General features: G+C 41.5%; 1 protein-coding gene across 5 annotated transcripts in view; it reads left to right on the plus strand.

The window, feature by feature from the left end:
• LOC137369052 (zinc finger FYVE domain-containing protein 16-like) overlaps nt 1–18,240 on the plus strand; it is a 107,610-nt gene that overhangs the window by 43,622 nt on the left and 45,748 nt on the right. For 4 of the 5 annotated variants that reach the window (XM_068029597.1, XM_068029600.1, XM_068029599.1 and 1 more), the window contains one exon: nt 10,443–10,625. The exons of the other annotated variant lie outside the window; for it this stretch is intronic. In XM_068029597.1, the coding sequence (XP_067885698.1) occupies nt 10,443–10,625 (183 nt within the window). The remainder of the gene's footprint in view (nt 1–10,442; nt 10,626–18,240) is intronic. 5 annotated transcript variants of the gene reach the window in all.

Here is an 18,240-nt window from a genome sequence, read left to right on the forward strand (position 1 = left end):
TAAGATTTAAAGTCGTTATGGAAAAGGACAAAGAGGGGCCGGTAATAAAGGTACTGAATTGGGGGAAGGCCGATTTCAATATGATAAAACAGGATCTGGCCAAAGTGGTTTGGGAGCAGCTACTTGTTGGAAAGTCTTCATCAGACCAGTGGGAGTCATTCGAAGAGGAAATTGTGAGGCTTCAGAGCCAACATCTACCCGTTAAGTTGAAGGGTTGGACCAACAAGTCCAGGGAACCCTGGATGTCAAGGTATATAGAGGATTGGATCAGGGAAAAAAAAAGGAGGCGACTCGGAGCGCTGAAAACAGCGAAGGCCCTAGAGGAGTATACAAAGTGTAGGAGGGTACTAAAACAAAGTAATTAGAAGAGCGAAGAAGGGACATGAAAAAACACTGGCAGGCAAGATAAAGGAGAATCCCAAGGCGTTTTATAAGTATATTAAGGGCAAGAGGGTAACCAGAGAAAGAGTGGGGCCCAATAGGGACCAAAGTGGCAATCTGTGTGTGGAACCGAGAGCGTAGGTGAGGTTTTAAATGATGACTTTGCATCTGTGTTCACTATGGAAATGGACGATGTAGGTGGAGAGATCAGGGAGGGGGATTGTGATTATACTGAATATATTAGCATTGAAAGGGAGGAAGTATTAGCTGTTTTAGTGGGCTTAAAAGTGGATAAATCCCCAGGCCCAGATGAGATGTATCCCAGGCTGTTAAGTGAGGCAAGGGAGGAGATAGCGGCTCCAACACAAATTTTCAAATCTTCTCTGGCCACAGGAGAGGTACCAGAGGACTGGAGGACAGCGAATGTGGGACCATTATTCAAGAAGGGTAGCAGGGGTAAGCCAGGTAATTACAGTCCAGTGAGTCTAACATCAGTGGTTGGGAAAATATTGGAAAAAATTCTGAGGGATAGGATTAATCTCCACCTGGAGGGGCAGGAATTAATCAGGGTTGGTCAGCATAACTTTGTCAGGGAGAGATCGTGTCTAACTAACTTGATTGAATTTTTCGAGGTGGTGACTAGATGTGTAGATGAGGGTAAAGCAGTTGGTGTAGTCTACATGGACTTCAGTAAGGCTTTTGATAAGGTACTGCATGGGAGATTGGTTAAGAAGATAAGAGCCCATGGGATCCAGGGCAATTTGGCAAATTGGATCCAAAATTGGCTTAGTGGCAGGAGGCAGAGGGTGATGGTCGAGGGTTGTTTTTACGTGGAAGCCTGTGACCAGTGGTGTACCGCAGGGATCTGTGCTGGGACCCTTGCTGTTTGTAGTGTACGTTAATGATTTAGATGTGAATATAGGAGGTATGATCAGTAAGTTCGCAGATTACACAAAAATTGGTGGTATCGTAACTAGTGAGGAGGAAAGCCGTAGATTACAGGACGATATAGATGAGCTGGTAAGATGGGCAGAGCAGTGGCAAATGGAATTTCATAGTGAGAAGTGTGGGGTGATTCATTTTGGGAGGACTAACAAGGCACAGGAATATACAATGGATGGTAGGACCCTAGGAAGTACAGAGGGTCAGAGGGACGTTGGTATATTTGTCCATACTTGTGTACTTGGCCCTAGAAATAGTGGATGCATTGGTGGTCATCCAAGATTCTATAGACTCTGGAACAGTCCCTACAGATTGGAGAGTAGTTAATGTAACCTCACTATTTAAAATGGGAGATGGAGGGAAAGCAGGGAATTATCGACCAGTCAGCCTGACGTCGATAGTGGGGAAAATTCTAGAGTCGATTATCAAAGATTTTATAGCAGAGCACTTAGAGAACAGTGGTAGAGTCAGCATGGATTTACGGAAGGGAAATCATGTTTGACAAATCTACCAGAATTCTTCGAGGATGTAACTAGTAGAGTTGATGAGGGGGAGCCAATGGATGTGGTTTATTTGGACTTTCAGAAGACTTTCGACAAAGGCCCACATAAGAGATTAGCATGTAAAATTAAAGCGCATGGGATTGGGGGTAGTGTATTGCAATGGATAGAAAATTGGTTGGCGGACAGGAAACAAAGAGTAGAGATAAATGGGACTTTTTCTGAATGGCAGGCAGTGACTAGTGAGGTACCGCAGGGATCGGTGCAAGGACCCCAGCTATTCACAATATACATTAATGATTTAGATGAGGGAACTAAATGTAATATCTCCAAATTTGCAGATGACACAAAACTGGGTGGGAGGGTGAGTTGTGAGGAGGATGCAGAGAGGCTTCAGGGTGATTTGGACGAGTTGAGTGAGTGGGCTAATGCATGGCAGATGCAGTATATAATGTGGATAAAAGTGAGGTTATCCACTTTGGTAGCAAAAACAGGAAGGCAGATTATTATCTGAACAGCTATAAACTGAGAGAGGGGAATATGCAGCGAGACCTGGGTGTTCTCGTACACCAGTCGCGGAAGGTAAGCATGCAGGTGCAACAGGCGGTAAAATAGGCAAATGGTATGTTGGCCTTCATAGTGAGAAGATTCAAGTGCAGGAGCAGGAATGTCTTGCTGCAATTATACAGGGCCTTGGTGAGGCCACACTTGGAATATTGTGTGCAGTTTTGGTCTCCTTATCTGAAGAAGGATGTTATTGCAATGGAGGGAGTGCAGTGAAGGTTTACCAGACTGATTCCTGGGATGGCCGGACTGACTTATGAGAAGAGATTGAGTTGGTTAGGATTGTATAGGCTGGAGTTCAGAAGAGTGAGGGGGGGATCTCGTAGAAACCTATTAAATTCTAACAGGACTTGACAGGGTAGATGCAGGAAGGATGTTCCCGATGGTGGGGGAGTCCAGAACCAGGGGTCATAATCTAAGGATATGGGGTAAACCTTTCAGGACTGAGATGAGGAGAAATTTCTTCACCCAGAGAGTGGTGAGCCTGTGGAATTTGCTACCACAGAAAGCAGTTGAGGCCAAAACATTGTATGTTTTCAAGAAAGAGTTGGATATAGCTCTTGGGTCTAAAGGGATCAAAGCATATGGGGCGAAAGTGGGAACAGGCTATTGAGTTGGATGATCAGTCATAATCATAATGAATGGTGGAGCAGAGTTGAAGGGCCAAATGGCCTACTGCTCCTATTTTCTATGTTTCCATAGATCACTGAAGGCAGCAGCACAGGTCGATAAGGTGGTTCGGAAGGCATATGTGATACTTGCCTTTATCAGCCGAGGCATAGAATATAAGAGCAGGGAGGTGATGATGGAGCTGTATAAAACGCTAGTTAGGCCACAGCTGCAGTACTGTGTACAGTTCTGGGCACCACACTGTAGGAAGGATGTGATTGCACTGGAGAGGGTGCAGCGGAGATTCACCAGGATGTTGCTTATGCTGGAGCATTTCAGCTATGAAGAGAGACTGAAAAGGCAAGGGTTGTTTTCCTTAGAGCAGAGAAGGCTCAGGGGGGACCTGATTGAGGTATACAAAATTATGAGGGGCATTGATAGGTTAGATAGGAAGAAACTTTTTCCCTTCGCGGAGGTGTCAATAACCAGGGGGCATAGATTTAAGCTAAGGGGCAGGAGGTTTAGAGGGGATTTGAGGAAAAATATTTTCACGCAGAGGGTGATTGGAATCTGGAACGCACTGCCTGAAGAGGTGGTAGTGGCAGGAACCCTCACAACATTTGAGAAGTATTTAGATGAGCACTTGAAAGGCTACGGGCCAAGTGCTGGAAATTGAATTAGAATATATTGCTTGATGGCTGGCATGAACATGATGGGCCGAAGGGCCTGTTTCTGTGCTGTATAACTCTGTGACTCTAGTTAAATTTTCATGTTCATAAGTGACATTTTCACTGAAGATGTGCATCAGATAATGAATGGAAACTGGACCAGTGAATTTTGAAAAATTTGCTGTTTAGTCTTCTTACAGAACCTCCGAGTACTCCACCTTTGGCTATGTTTTCAGCTAATATGTAGTAAGCCCAACAAGAAGGGGCGGTTTATTTATTTATTTATTGATACAGCACTGAAACAGGCCCTTCAGCCCACTGAGTCTGTGCCGACCAACAACCACCCATTTATACTAATCCTACATTAATCCCATATTCTCTACCACATCACCACCATTCTCCTACCACCTACCTACACTAGGGACAATTTTTAATGGCCAATTTACCTATCAACCTGCAAGTCTTTGGAGGTGGGAGGAAACCAGAGCACCCGGCGGAAACCCACGCAGACACGGGGAGAACTTGCAAACTCTGCACAGGCAGTACCCAGAACTGACCCCGGGTCGCTGGAGCTGTGAGGCTGCGGTGCTAACCACTGCGGTGCTAACCATGCGCCGCCCACTGCGCCACTGTGCGCCCACAGTTATGGACTTAGTTTCAGGGAATGAAGCTGGGCAAGTGGAAGGTGTATCAGTTGGGGAGCACTTTGGAAGTGACCTTAATTCAGTTAGATTTAGGTAATTAATGGAAAAGGACGTAGACCAGACATAAAAGTTCTCAATTGGAGAAAAGCTAATTTTACTAAGCTGAGATGTGATTTAGTTAAAGTAGACTGGCAACAATTACTTGAAGGAAAAACAGAGCCAGATCAGTGGGATGCACTCGAAGAAGAGATAATGAGGGTTCAAAGCAAGTATGTTCCCTTAAAGAAAAAGGGTGGGACTAACAAATCCAGAGGCCCCTGGATGTCAAGGGGCTTTATGGAGAGGATAAAGGAAAAAAGGAAGCTTATGACAGATACTGAGTGCTCAATACTGCAGAAAGCCTAGAGGCGTATAAAGTGTATGGGTGAAATTAGAAAAGAAATTAGAATAGCAAAGAGAGGGTATGAATAAATATTGGCAAGTAAAATCAAGGAAAACACCAAGTTTTTTTAATAAATAAAGAGCAAGAGGATAACTGAAGAAGGAGTATTAGGAACCATAAGGGGTAACCAGTGTGTGGAGGCAGAGGATGTTAGTATGCTTCTTAATGAATAATTCCAAAATTTTGTATATTCTGGAAACGTTCCTGAAGACTGGAAAGTACCAAATATAACCCCACTATTTAAGAAAGGAGGGAGAGAGAAAACTGGGAACTACAGACCTGTTAGTTTGACGTCAGTAGTAGGGAAAATGTTAGAATCTATTATAAAGGATGTGATAACTAGACACTTAGAAAATAATATGATTGGGCAGAGTCAACACTGATTTATGAAGGGGAAATCATTTTTAACAAACCTGTTGCAATTTTTTGAGGATGCTACTTGTCGCATAGATGAAGGAAAAGCGGTGGATGTGGTGGTTTCAGATTTTCAGAAGACTTTTGACCAGGTCCCATGCAGGAAGTTAGTAAACAAAATTAGAGCATATGGGATTGGGGGTAATATACTGGGACGGATTGAGAATTGTTTGACAGAAAACAGTGAGTGGGAATAAACGGGTCATTCTCAGGATGGCAGGCTGTTACTAGGGGGGTACCGCAAGGATCAGTGCTGGGCCACAACTATTCACAATCTATATAAATGATTTGGATGTGGGCACCAAATGTAATATTTCCAAATTTGCTAATGACACAAAACTAGGTGGGAATGTAAGTTGTAAGGAGAATGCAGTGGGGACCCGGACAGGCTAAGTGAATGGGCAAGAACATGGCAGATGGAATAAAATATGATTGTGTGAAGTTGTCCACTTTGGTGGAAAAAACAGAAAGGCAAAGTATTTCTTAAATGGTGGGAGATTGGAAAGTGTTGATGTCCACTTGTTCATGAGTTGCTAAAAGCTAACTCGCAGGTGCAAAAAGCAGTTCGGAAGGCAAATGGTATGTTGCCCTTCATTGTAAGGGGTTTTGATTACAGGAGTAGAGATATCTTGCTGCAATTGTATAGAGCCTTGGTGAGACTGCACCTGGAATATTGTGTGCAGTTTTGGATTCCTCATCTAAGGAAGAATATCCTTGCCATAGAGGGAATGCAAAGGAGGTTCACCAGGCTAATCCCTGGGATGGCAAGATTGTGTTATGTGGAGAGATTGAGGAAGCTGGGCCTGTATTCTCTAGAGTTTCAAAGAATGAGAGGTGATCTCATTGAAACTTACAAAATTCTTACAAGGCATGACAGGATGAATGTAGATAGGTTGTTTCCCCTGGTTGTTGAGTCTAGAACCAGGAGACATAGTCTCAGAATAAGAGGTCGGCCATTTAAGACTAAGAAGAGGAAAAATTTCTTCATTCAGAGGGTGGCGAATCTTTGGAATTCTCTACCCCAGAGGGCTGTGGAAGCTCAATCATTGAGAGTGTTCAAGACAGAAATCGATAGATATCTGGATACTAATGACATCAAGGGATATGGGGATAACGCAGGAAAGTGTCATTGAGTTAGATGATCAGCCATGATCTAATTGAATGGCAGAGCAGGTTTGACGGGTTGAATGGCCTACTTCAATGTACTTTGTCTGTTTTCACTAAAAAAAAAGCATGTTGCTCACATTGCAATCAGGGAAAAATGTGAAATATTAGATGAAATCAAGATGAGAGAGGAAGTATTAGGGGGTTTAACATCTTTGAAAGTGGATAAATCCCCCAGGCCAGGACGAAATGTATCGTGGGCTGTTAAGGGAAGCAACAGAAGAAATAGCAGAGGCTTTGACAATTATTTTCCAATCCCCTCTGGCTACAGGCATGGTGTTGGAGAACAGCTAATGTCATATATAATAAAAACAAGAAATGCTGGAACCACTCAGCAGGTCTGGCAGCATCTGTGAAAAGAGAAGCAGAGTTAAAGTTTCGGGTCAGTGACCCTTCTTCGGAACTGACAAATATTAGAAAAGTCACAGGTTATAAGCAAGTGAAGTCGGGGTGGGGCAAGAGATAACAAAGGAGGTGTAGATTGGACCAGGCCACATAGCTGACCAAAAGGTCATGGAGCAAAGGCAAACAATATGTTAATGATGTGTTGAAAGACAAAGCATTAGTACAGATTAGGTGTTAATGCACTGAATATTGAACAGCAAGTGCAAACCTGAAAGAAAAACAGTGGGTAAGCAAACTGAACAAACTAAGATGAAATAAATGCAAAATAAAAGATTGTAAAAAAAGAATGTAAAAAAGAAAGAAGAAAAAATAACTAAAAATGAAAGTAAAATGGGGGGCTGTCATGCTCTGAAATTATTGAACTCAATGTTCAGTCCAGCAGGCTGTAGTGTGCCTAATCGGTAGATGGGTTTCTGTTCCTCGAGCTTGCGTTGATGTTCACTGGAACACTGCAGCAATCCAAGGACAGAGATGTGAGCATGAGAGCAGGGGGGAGTGTTGAAATGGCAAGCAACCGGAAGCTCAGGGTCCTCCTTGCGGACTGAGCAGAGATGTTCCGCAAAGCGGTCACCCAGTCGCGCTTGGTCTCCCCAATGTAGAGGAGACCACACTGTGAGCAGCAAATACAGTATACTACATTGAAAGAAGTACATGTAAATCGCTGCTTCAGCTGAAAGGAGTGTTTGGGGCCTGGAATAGTGAGGAGAGAGGAGGTAAATGGGCAGCTAATGTCATATCATTGTTTAGAAGGGAGGAAGGGATAGACTATGTAATTATAGGCCACTCAGCCTAACCTCGTTGGGAAATTATTGGAAAAAATTCTGAAGGACAGGATAAATTTTCATTTTGAAAGATGTGGATGAATCGAAGACTGCACAAATTTAAGGGGCGGTCATGTCTGACTAACATTGACCCTCCTTGCTACCTCCTCAAAAAATTCGATGAGGATAGTGCATTTTATGTCTTTATGGATTTTAGCAAAGCTTTTGATAAGATCTCACATGGCAGACTGATCACGAAAGTAAAAACCCATGGGATCCAAGGCAAAGTGGCAAGTAAGATCCAAAATTGGCTCCGAGGCAGTAAGTAAAGGGTAATGGTCGATGGGTGTTTTTGTTACTGATTAGGCTGTTTCCACTGGAGTTCTTCAGGACTCTGTACTAGGTCCCTTGCTTTTTGTGATATACATCAATGATTTGGACTTGAATTTAGGGATTATGATTCAGAAGTTTGCAGATGATATAAAAAATGGTTGTGTCATTGATAATGAAGAAAGCTGTAGATTGCAGAAAGATACCAAAGGACTAGTCAGGTGGGTGGAACAGTGGTAAATGGAGTTCAGTCCGAAGTGTGAGGTAATACATTTGGGGAAGGCTAACAAGGTAAGGGAATACACAATAAATGGCAGGATACTGAAGTACAAAGGGACCTTGGAGTACAAGTGCACAGATCCCTGAAGGTGGCTTGTCAGGTAAGTAAGGTGGTCAAGAAGGCATACTGGATACTTACATTCTGTGCCTTGCCTAATAAAGGCAAGAGCAGGGAGGTTATGCTGGAACTGTGTAAAACACTAGTTAGTCCACAACTGGAGTGCTGGTCACTGCACAATAGGAAAGATGTGATTGCACCAGAGAGGGTACAGAGGAGATTTATGAGGATGTTGCCTGGACTGAAAAATTTCAGTTGTGAAGAAAGGTTGGATAGGCTAAGGTAGTTTTCCTAGGAACAGAGGAGGCTGAAAGGAGACCTAATTCAAGTGTGTAAAATTATGAGGGGTCTAGATAGAGTTGATGGGAAGGCCCTACTCCCTTGGTTGAGGGGTCTGTAACAAGGGGATAAAGATTTAGGGTAAGAAGTAGGAGTTTTAAAGGGGGAAATGTTTCACCGAGGGTTGTGGGCATCTGTAATTCACTGCCTGAAGGGGTGGTGGAGGCAGAAATGCTCATAATATTTTAAAAATATTTGGGTATGTACTTGAAGTACCATAACCTCCAAGGCTATGGACCAAGAGCTGGAAAGTGGAATTAGGCTGGATGGCTCCTTGTCAGCAGGGAAGTGCAAACGCGATGGGCCGAATGGCCTCCTTCCATGCTGTAAATTTGTGATTCTATGATTTTTAAAGGGTTAATGTGAAAATCAAATTTCTAATTTGTTAGTTGATGTGAATACTGTTTAATTGCACACATCAGTTGAAGTGCAACAAAATACTGCCTTTATTAACAGAGACCATGTGACCGAAGGACTTGTAGCTTAGAAATGCTAATACCTATTGCAGAAGAGCGGGAGCCCGGTAAATGTTTGAAACACAAAGTGAAACATTTTCAAATGAGTCCATCCACTTAAGTCAAGTGTCAGGGAGGGAGTGTAGAAGTAGGTTTTCATTGCTGTACTCTTAATGACATAGGAATTGTACTTCATCTCGCGGATAAAGTGTGTTTTAACTGACCTTTTTTAAAGTTTTAAGGTGAGGTTTTATCTTGAGTTTCAAATTTGGAAAAATTGTTTGAAGATTTTTCTCAAAAAAAAACTCGACTGTACTGATGACTGGGTAAATGTACTGACTGGTGGAGTATGCAATTAGACCAGGACGATCCAATGTTCTAACCTGGATCTGCATGGTTAGCCGATCTTAACTGGGGCAGTAGTGATGTCAGTACCTAATGCCCCTTAAGAATAGGTAGGGGAAATAATTAGCCATTGTCCCATTTATGATGTATTCAATAACTCCTGAAAAGTGGATTATTAATAGAAAATGCTAGAAACACTTGGCTGGTTAGACAGCATCTGTGGAGATAGGAAGGTAGGGTTAACATTTTAAGGTTGTTGACCTTTTTCAGAACCCAGAAAAGTGGGTGCTGGGTGACGCCAACTAACTGCTGCAATGCTTCCATGACTGAGCAGCCTGTCAACAAATGACTTCAGGTTCCAATGCACTGATAATTACGCTTTCATGTGAGGATAGAAGAAAGATGGGAGAATGGAAAAAAGTGAGCTCAACAATCACTCATGTGTGTAAATGGTCACCATTTCCCCCTGGTTCTGCAAGATAGAAACTTGGGGCAAAAAGTGGAGCTCATACTTTATTCCTTTTCTTGGTAAGTACTTGGGTTTTGCTCTCCATTTTCCAGTGCTTATACTGAGGAAAAATATGCAAAAGGTTTGACACTTTCAGCCAGATATATTATTTGCAAGTTCATGTGTAACATTAGCATGATTAACAATTTGCTAATAAATCACAATTGTGCAAAATAACTTTAGAATAATCTGCTGACTAGATGTTAACCGAAATATAGTAGTTGGGTGCTGAACTGCTAGGTTATAAATGCTACAACCTGTGGTACAAGATGCAGATTTTTAGTAAGCTTTGTTAGGTAGCCGTTTTTAATGTCTTTTATCCACATAATTCTAGCTTTGTTTGCCATTTCCTTCATCTAGTTTTTTTTTTAATGTAAGTTACATTTTGGCTGGGTGGAAGGAAAGCAGTTCTAATTGCAATTGATGTGGAACCGAAAGGGTCTGTCTAGTTTTCCATTTGAAACAAGTTCTGAATTCAAGACCTGTTGAATGAATTGAACTTCAGCTAAGTTAGTGATTTGATGAGTTACTGTGAACGACTGCACAAAATGCTCCCAGCTGTGATTTTGAGAAGAGTTAGGTGGTTTCAGGTCAACTGTTCATAAACCAGCGCATGTTGTTTGGTCTTTTGCAGCTCAAGCATTTAAGACAATGATGAGTCCAACTGGTCCAAGCCCTAACCCTAATATCCCATCAGAATATTGTTCCACAGTTCCACCTCTGCAGCAAGCTCAGGCATCTGGCACCCTCAACTCCCCTCCCCCCACTGTTATGGTACCAGTCTCTGTACTAAAACACCCAAGAAACGAAGGCACAGGTATTTGTTAATTTGTTTTTGTTTTATTAGATTTCACTTCGTTTGTCTAGTAGAAACAGATGCTGTGAAAATTTTATTCTCTTTCAGAGAAATATAGGTTTTTGTTTCAGTATGCTGTTGAAATTGCCTTTGTTTCTTCAATAAACAGCTGTATGTTATATTTTCTTTGGGAGGGGAATCTTCTATTCAAATAGCATGTTACTACTTAATGGAACATCTTTTTCCCTTTCCATTTGTATCACTCAGTGTCAGCTTGAAGTACTCCCACGTTAGGCAAGTACAGCCAGATTCAGAGTAAGCAAGTCACTGATACAGCAATATTTCTTTAGCCCCTACCTCAGAAGAGAATTCTTTGATTACCAGTATGAATATATACACTTCATGCACCAGGCATGCCCTATGCCCTCAGTGCGATTGGCAATTTATGGTTGCTTTTGTGCCCATCCCCACTCGGTATGGATTGAGAGACTTCAGTTTATGCCCAGTGGGTACCTTATCGTCATCAAAGAGAAAGGAACCAATCATCCTATTAATCTGGGCTAGATTTGAGCCTAGTGGCAAAAAGATAGCATGCTAACCTAATGCAGCCACCAGTTGTAAAAGGCATATGTTTAGTGGAGGGATTAATAATTAAGTGCTCTTTTTTTAAAAATCCATAGAAAATATGACATTGATGTATTTTTCATGGAAAGGTAACTTGATGTTGCATCTGATTGGTGTCATAAAGCATTATGCCACAAAGCAAGACATGACATAGCCATGTGTTCCCACTCTCTACCATTTCCTCCCAAAAATTGAATTCTAGTCTTGGCTAGGTTCCCATAAAAATGCCAACAGTTTTTTTTTTTGCAATTCCATGGAAACTTCATGAAAATTAGACATATTATTTCACCTCCTCCCAATTTTCTGTCTGCTTAACAGTCCTCCATCTACTCTGTTCTCTAATCATATGAGAGCAGGTCCCTTACACATTCTCAACCAATGACTGACTGGTGTGAGTAAAGAGGAAAATATAAGGAAGAATATTAAAATTTTGCTGCTTCAGAATTGAACTGCATTTCTTGAGTACTATCTCTTGTTCCACAGTTGGCTAATTATCACGATTGGTGTGCTGGAAAATTCATGCATCTGAACTCCAGCTTAGAAAGATACCAGTATTGTGCTGAGTTAACTTAAATCCAGTTCAAGCACCAGTAAACACAGAAGGGGAGTAGATAGATGCAGTCCCCACAAAATACTGTTTTATTGTTTCCAATGCAGCCGTGTGGATAATTTTAATTCATTTCCAAATCTCCCACCTTGACCTGGTCTTTGTCTTTTTATTATTTATGCATGTATTTTTTTTAAAGTCTTGACAATCAGCAGGGTGAAGGGTTCTGGCCAATGGAACACCTTCCATTTCTGGCATCCAGTATTGCCATCTGACCAGGGAGCGCTTCGAGTAGTACAGTCAGCTACAGAGTAACACTCCCTAAATGTGTCTCTTCTGAAATATTACAAGAGTGCTTCCAGTGCACCAGTGTGCTTTTTTGTTCCACTTCTCACATCAGCCATCCTCTGGCCTGAGTGGAATTGTCAGTTGCAGACAGTTTTGTGCTATAGGCTACATGGCATTAGGAACTAGACTGAGGTGATTTAAAATGATTAAGGTAATGTTAAGTAGGATCCTAACAGCCAGCAGATACGTGACTTTGACCCCATCTGCCTGGACTGGTTTTGAACCTGGATGACAGAGATTTAACAAAAAGGCCAGTGTCTAACTTGTGCCAACCAGTTTCCTCTTTTTTTCATTTTTACCTGTGTTCTTTCCTCCTCCTTTTATCAAACACCACTTTCTGTGTTGATTCTATATAAATACTTGTTGATTTTATGGCCCAATCAGTGGCAGCAGTCCTCCACTACTGCATGCAGGTAACTGTGCAATGAGTGTTGGCAGACTATTCGACTGCAGAACTGCAACCGAGCCTGATCAGGTTTTAACCCAACAGGCAAGCACTTCAAGGTTCACTTGATAGCAGTTGGAGCATGAACTCTGGCTAACATTTTTTTAATATCTCCTCTACTTGTCCCCTAACATAGAGGTACAGAGGTGAATCTGAAGCAGCTTCCCATCTGACTGGGTATCCAGCCTCTGGCTTGATAGTTTGTTCTGCTTCATCCCTTTAACCATATTTGGGGAGTTCTCTGATATCTGGTTAGATAAAATTTCCAATCAATGGAACACAAAGATCACACAGTCAAATTGTTTGTACTTTTGTTGTTCTTTAACTTCACTGATCTTTGAAACACTGGTATAACTTTTCATTGTTTCCTGAGTGGAGCAATCTTGTGCCCAATTATACCAAGCAACAAGAGGAACAATTTATTTATTTAGTGCCTTTAACATAGCAAAGTGTCCCAAGGTGCTTCACAGGAGTGTTATCAAACAAAATTTGACACAGCCACATATTAGGACACAAAGCTAAAGGCTTGGTCAAAGCCGGTTTTAAAGGACAGTCTTAAAGGAGAGAGATGTGGAGAACATTTGAGAGCAGTACAACTGGACGGATGAAGTAACAAATGCTGATTGCACTGTTGTCTATTCTGGGAAAGTGGAGCTAGTTGATGGATGTTTCATGGATCTATTGTCTGTTCCATAGTGTGTGGCTTCCAGTGTCTGAATTAACCTGAAAGAATAGTTATATCTCATCAGAAATTTAAATTTGTTTTTAAACTTGGTCTTCCACTGATAAAGCTGATGCACTGTACTAATAGTTTGCTAATGATTGCAAACTGCACACACAGATTGCACGTTTGGTGCAAAATAGCACATTACAAAGTTGTACTGTAGTTGATGCACAGTAGTAGGGGGTGTGCGGCCATTTCTTTCAGATGATCTTGCTGTATGTTTCATGTCTGTGGTGTAGTGGTGATCTGCCCAAGGGCAGGTCTTCTCATTTCTCCACACTGCACGGTCCTGCACTTTCCTTCTCGGTTGCTCCTAAGAGCCTACCATTTTTTTAACTTCATGAGAAGTGAGCAAGTTGACGAGGAAGAAAGTACATAAGGTAGTTTCCTGTTGCCTTCCTTATGTGTGATTTAACGGAAACACGAGTCCTCTCCACTGTAAGCAGCCATTATTCCTTGAGTTTCTAGTTCTTAAGCCTTCACCACCAAAAATTCATTGCTGCAGTCATTGGCCGTGGCTCATAACCCTGAACTTGGGACCCTTACCTGGGCCTGGGGCATCTTGCAAAAAGGCAAGGACATCCACCCCCTGAGGTCTCAAATGGCCCTGCTGCCCTAATGTCTGATGCAAAACATCAAATTGCACCAGCATCAAGCATGCAATAAAACTGGTGCATAAGGTTTCCCAGCAGTGGCATGAGTCTTTTAAGGAGTGATAAAAGGTATATTGTGCCACAACTGAATTTAATATTAGTGTCATAATTATGAAAATTCAAGTTTTATTTTAACTGGGAACTGTAAGATGTTCCATCACACTTTAATCAACTGCTTGTGGCATTCTTTGCATATTATGCACAGTAAAGTTGAGTACGGGGTGGGTGGAGGATGGGGGGGCGGGGTGCGGGTGCTGGAAAAATAAAAGTCGTTCCTAGTTAGTGTCTTCCCTCTTTAGGATCCTTTGTCAATTTAGTTTTTTTGTGTACTCTATGTGGCAACACTAGTAAGTGTCCATTTATTGACAATCCCAAGTTACCCTTGCATAATGTGGGACTGGAGTCACATGTAGCCCAGACTGGGTAGGTTCCCTTCCCTGAAAGACATTAATGAATCATTTGGGTTTCTACAAATTACCATTTTTATGGAGTTCAATTTCTATCAAACCCATTTGTAATGATTTCTGCTTTTTGAAACTTGTGTGCCTGTATCTATGCTACTGTTATTTTGGGACACTTTTTGTTTAAAGATGCTGTTTACAAATGGCAGCAGTCCAAGGCTCTGATATTTTACCTTTACAAAGGATTGTAAAACTGTACTTGAAATATGAAAACCAGGCACAGAAAAATTGCCCAATAGTAGTGTTGAACTTCAAAAATGGTAATATGTGAAATTTTCAAGTGTGATCTTTCGAATATATTAGTTGCAGCATATCTTTTATATTATTGATATGCAGTGGTCAGACAAGTGCACAGTGGTCTGCAGAACAACTTTGGGGCCCACTGAAATTAATGTTTTGTTTAGGACAGGAAAGCATTCAAAATTTTGTTCCATACAAAGTCTAATGTGGCATCTTAAATAAAGCTATCCTTCCTTGCAAGCGAATTAAGAGGGAGAGATCACCATGCACTGCATCAGCATTAGTTATGTGGTAGACTTGCATGAATAGGATAAAGAAATCAGATGCTTATGGTTTCAGAACTGCATTTGTAAAGTTAAGACACACCAAGTTTCAAGAACACAAGGTTGCAAATTTTTTTTGGGAGTGTACAAGAATACTTGGAGGAAACTGCAATCCTTATATTTGGCTTCAATTAATGATATCCATCATTAGAATTCATATTTAATTTAAAATATTAGCCTCTGAATTTTTAATAAAATTAAACTGTTCGTCTTTCCAAGCGCAGGAAAGGTAGTTTGGAACAAGCTAATGTTAAACAATGAACAAATGGCAATCTTCTTCAAAGTCTGATTGACATTTCTGAATTTCATCTGTTTGTGACTTTTCTTAACTTAATTTTTAAGAGCTGCGTTCAAGTGCTTTAGCTTTTGGTGCATCGTCGATTAAAATTGTTCACCCTTTCAAAAATAAACATTTTTTTGGCCCTGTTGGTGCTTTTGTTTAATGATTTTCAGTGATAAGTGAGACTGGGGTTGAAGTAAAAGTCATCCTTGAGCACACGATCTATGTTGACAATGCATTGCTGAGGAACTACTGCATTGTTGGGCATCATCATCTGGATGCAACATCATACCAAATTCAAAACTGCCTGTTGAAGTGGAGTTTCAAAAACTCTGACATTATTTGATGTGGAGCAGGCAGTTCACCTGATGTCCTAACCAGCGTTCTCTTCTCAAACGCCACTACAAAAAAAATCAATACTATCTGGGATCTTGCTAAGGACAAATTGTGCGCTACACTTGTCTACAAAGCGCCAGTGATTTGTACTCCATAGAAAAAGCTTTCCATTTGAAGCCTTTCGTGACCTCAGCACCTCCCAAAGTGTTTACAGCCAATGAGGAACTTTTGAAATGTTGTCACTGTTTTGATATAGGAAATGTGGCAGTCAATTTTAGCACAGCCCCACAAACAACAATGTGATATAAGTATTCTGTTTTTGTGATATTGATTGAGGGCTAAATATTGGCCAGGTCACCGGGGATAACTCCCCTTCTCCTCTTTGATGTAGTACCATAAAATCTTTTATACTGCCTGAGAGGGCACATGGAACCTCAGTTTAACATCTCATCCAAAAGGTGGCACCTCCGACAGTGCAGCCCTCCCTCAGTGCTGCACAGAAGTATCAGCTTTGATTTTTGTGCTCATCAGCAATCACTACACTTGAAAGTAATTGTATGTGAAGTGTTAGGAAATAGATGGGTTTTCGTTCCAAAAATCATTAACCTTTTCTCAATTGCTGATTTTGCTGAATCCTGCTGCAGCGTAGTGGCCTGAATACTTTCTAGTGTCTTCCCAGGTAAGCATTCTATGTATACGAGGCACTAAATGTTTGGGTTAAAACCTGATCAGGCTCGGTTGCAGTTCTGCAGTCGAATAGTCTGCCAACACTCATTGCACAGTTACCTGCATGCAGTAGTGGAGGACTGCTGCCACTGATTGGGCCATAAAATCAACAAGTATTTATATAGAATCAACACAGAAAGTGGTGTTTGATAAAAGGAGGAGGAAAGAACACAGGTAAAAATGAAAAAAAGAGGAAACTGGTTGGCACAAGTTAGACACTGGCCTTTTTGTTAATGAAATGAAGTAGGTCATTCAACTTCTCGAGCCTGTTTCACCATTCAGTTAGATCATGGCTAATCTGTACCTCAATTCTACTTATCTGTATCCAACAAAAATCTGTTGATTTCCAGCCTTGAAAATTTCCATTCATCCACCCAAATGTGGAAGCGTGCTCCAGATTATAAGTGCTTCCTGAATTTGCACCTAAATAGCTTGGCTCAGATTTTATTATATCTTCTAGATTTCCCCCACCAAAGGAAATAGTCTCTCTATACAAGAACATAAAAAGGGAGCTGGCATATGCCTTTTGGCCCTTCAAGCCTGCTCCACCATTTGGGGGAGGCGGTGGAGTAGTGGTAATGTCACTGGACCAGAGACCCAGGCTGCTGCTCTGCGGACGTGGGTTCGAATCGCACCATGGCAGATGGCGAAATTTGAATTCAATTAGTCTGGGAATTAAAAAGTTTGTCTAATGTTGACCATGAAACTACTGTTTATTTGTTGTAAAAACCCATCTGGTTCTGGAAGGAAATCTGCCATCCTTACCTGGTCTGGCCTACATGTGACTCCAGACCCACAGCAGTGTGGTTGACTCTTAAAATGCCCTCTGAATTGGCCTAGCAAGCCACTCAGTACAAGGGCAGTTAGGGATGGCTGATCATCTACCTCAACTCCACCTTCCCGCATTATCTCCATATCCCTTAATTCCCTTGGTACCAAAAGATCTATCTACTTCTTTCTTGAATATACTCCGCATTCACAGCTCTTTGAGGTAGGGAATTCCAAAGATTTTCAACCCTTTGAATGAAGAAATTTCTCTTCATCTCAGTCCTAAATGGCTCATCCCCTTATTCTGAGATTGTGACCCTGTGGACTAGATTTCCCAGCCAGTGGAAACATTTTCTCAGCACCTACCCTGTCAAGCCCCATACGAATTCTATATGTTTCAATTCGATCACCTTTCGCTGTTCTAAACTCCAGGGAATATAGGCCTTGTCTACTCCATCTCTCATTAGACAATCCCCTCATCCCAGGAATCTAGTAAATCTTGTTGCATTCCCTCTAGGGCAAGTGTGTCCTTCCTTGGGTAAGGAGACCAAAACTGCACACAGTACTCCAGGTGTGGCCTCACCAATGGCTTCTATAATTGTTGTAAGACTTTTTTCTTGTACTCCAATCCCTTTGTAACAAAGGCAAACATATCATTTGCCTTTCTAATTGCTCACTGTACCTGCATGTTAACTTTGTGATTCATGTATACAGATACCCAGGTTCCTCTGAATGCAAACATTTCCCAGTCTCTCGCCATTCAAAAATATTCTTTATTTTTCCTACCAAAATGGATAACTTCACACATTTACTACATGGTATTCCATCTGCCAGGTTCTTGCCCATTCAGCCAACCTGTCCATATCCCTCTGCGTCCTCCTCACTGCTTACTTTCCCTGCAAACTTGGTATCATCAGCACTTGGATAGGTTACACTCGGTCCGCTCATCTAAGTCATTGATATAGATTGTAAATAGCTGAGGCCCAAGTACAGATCCTTGCGGTACGCAACTGGTTATAGCCTGTCAACCTGAAAATGTTCTGTTTATTCCTCCTTTTTTTTTTCCATTAACCAATCCTCAATCCATTCTAGTATATCATCTTCAATCCCATACATCCTAATTTTGTGTAATAATCTCTTGTGTGACCCCTTAGTGAATGC

Source organism: Heterodontus francisci, chromosome 4 (genome assembly GCF_036365525.1).
Source record: "Heterodontus francisci isolate sHetFra1 chromosome 4, sHetFra1.hap1, whole genome shotgun sequence".
NCBI classification, from domain to species: Eukaryota; Metazoa; Chordata; class Chondrichthyes; order Heterodontiformes; family Heterodontidae; genus Heterodontus; species Heterodontus francisci.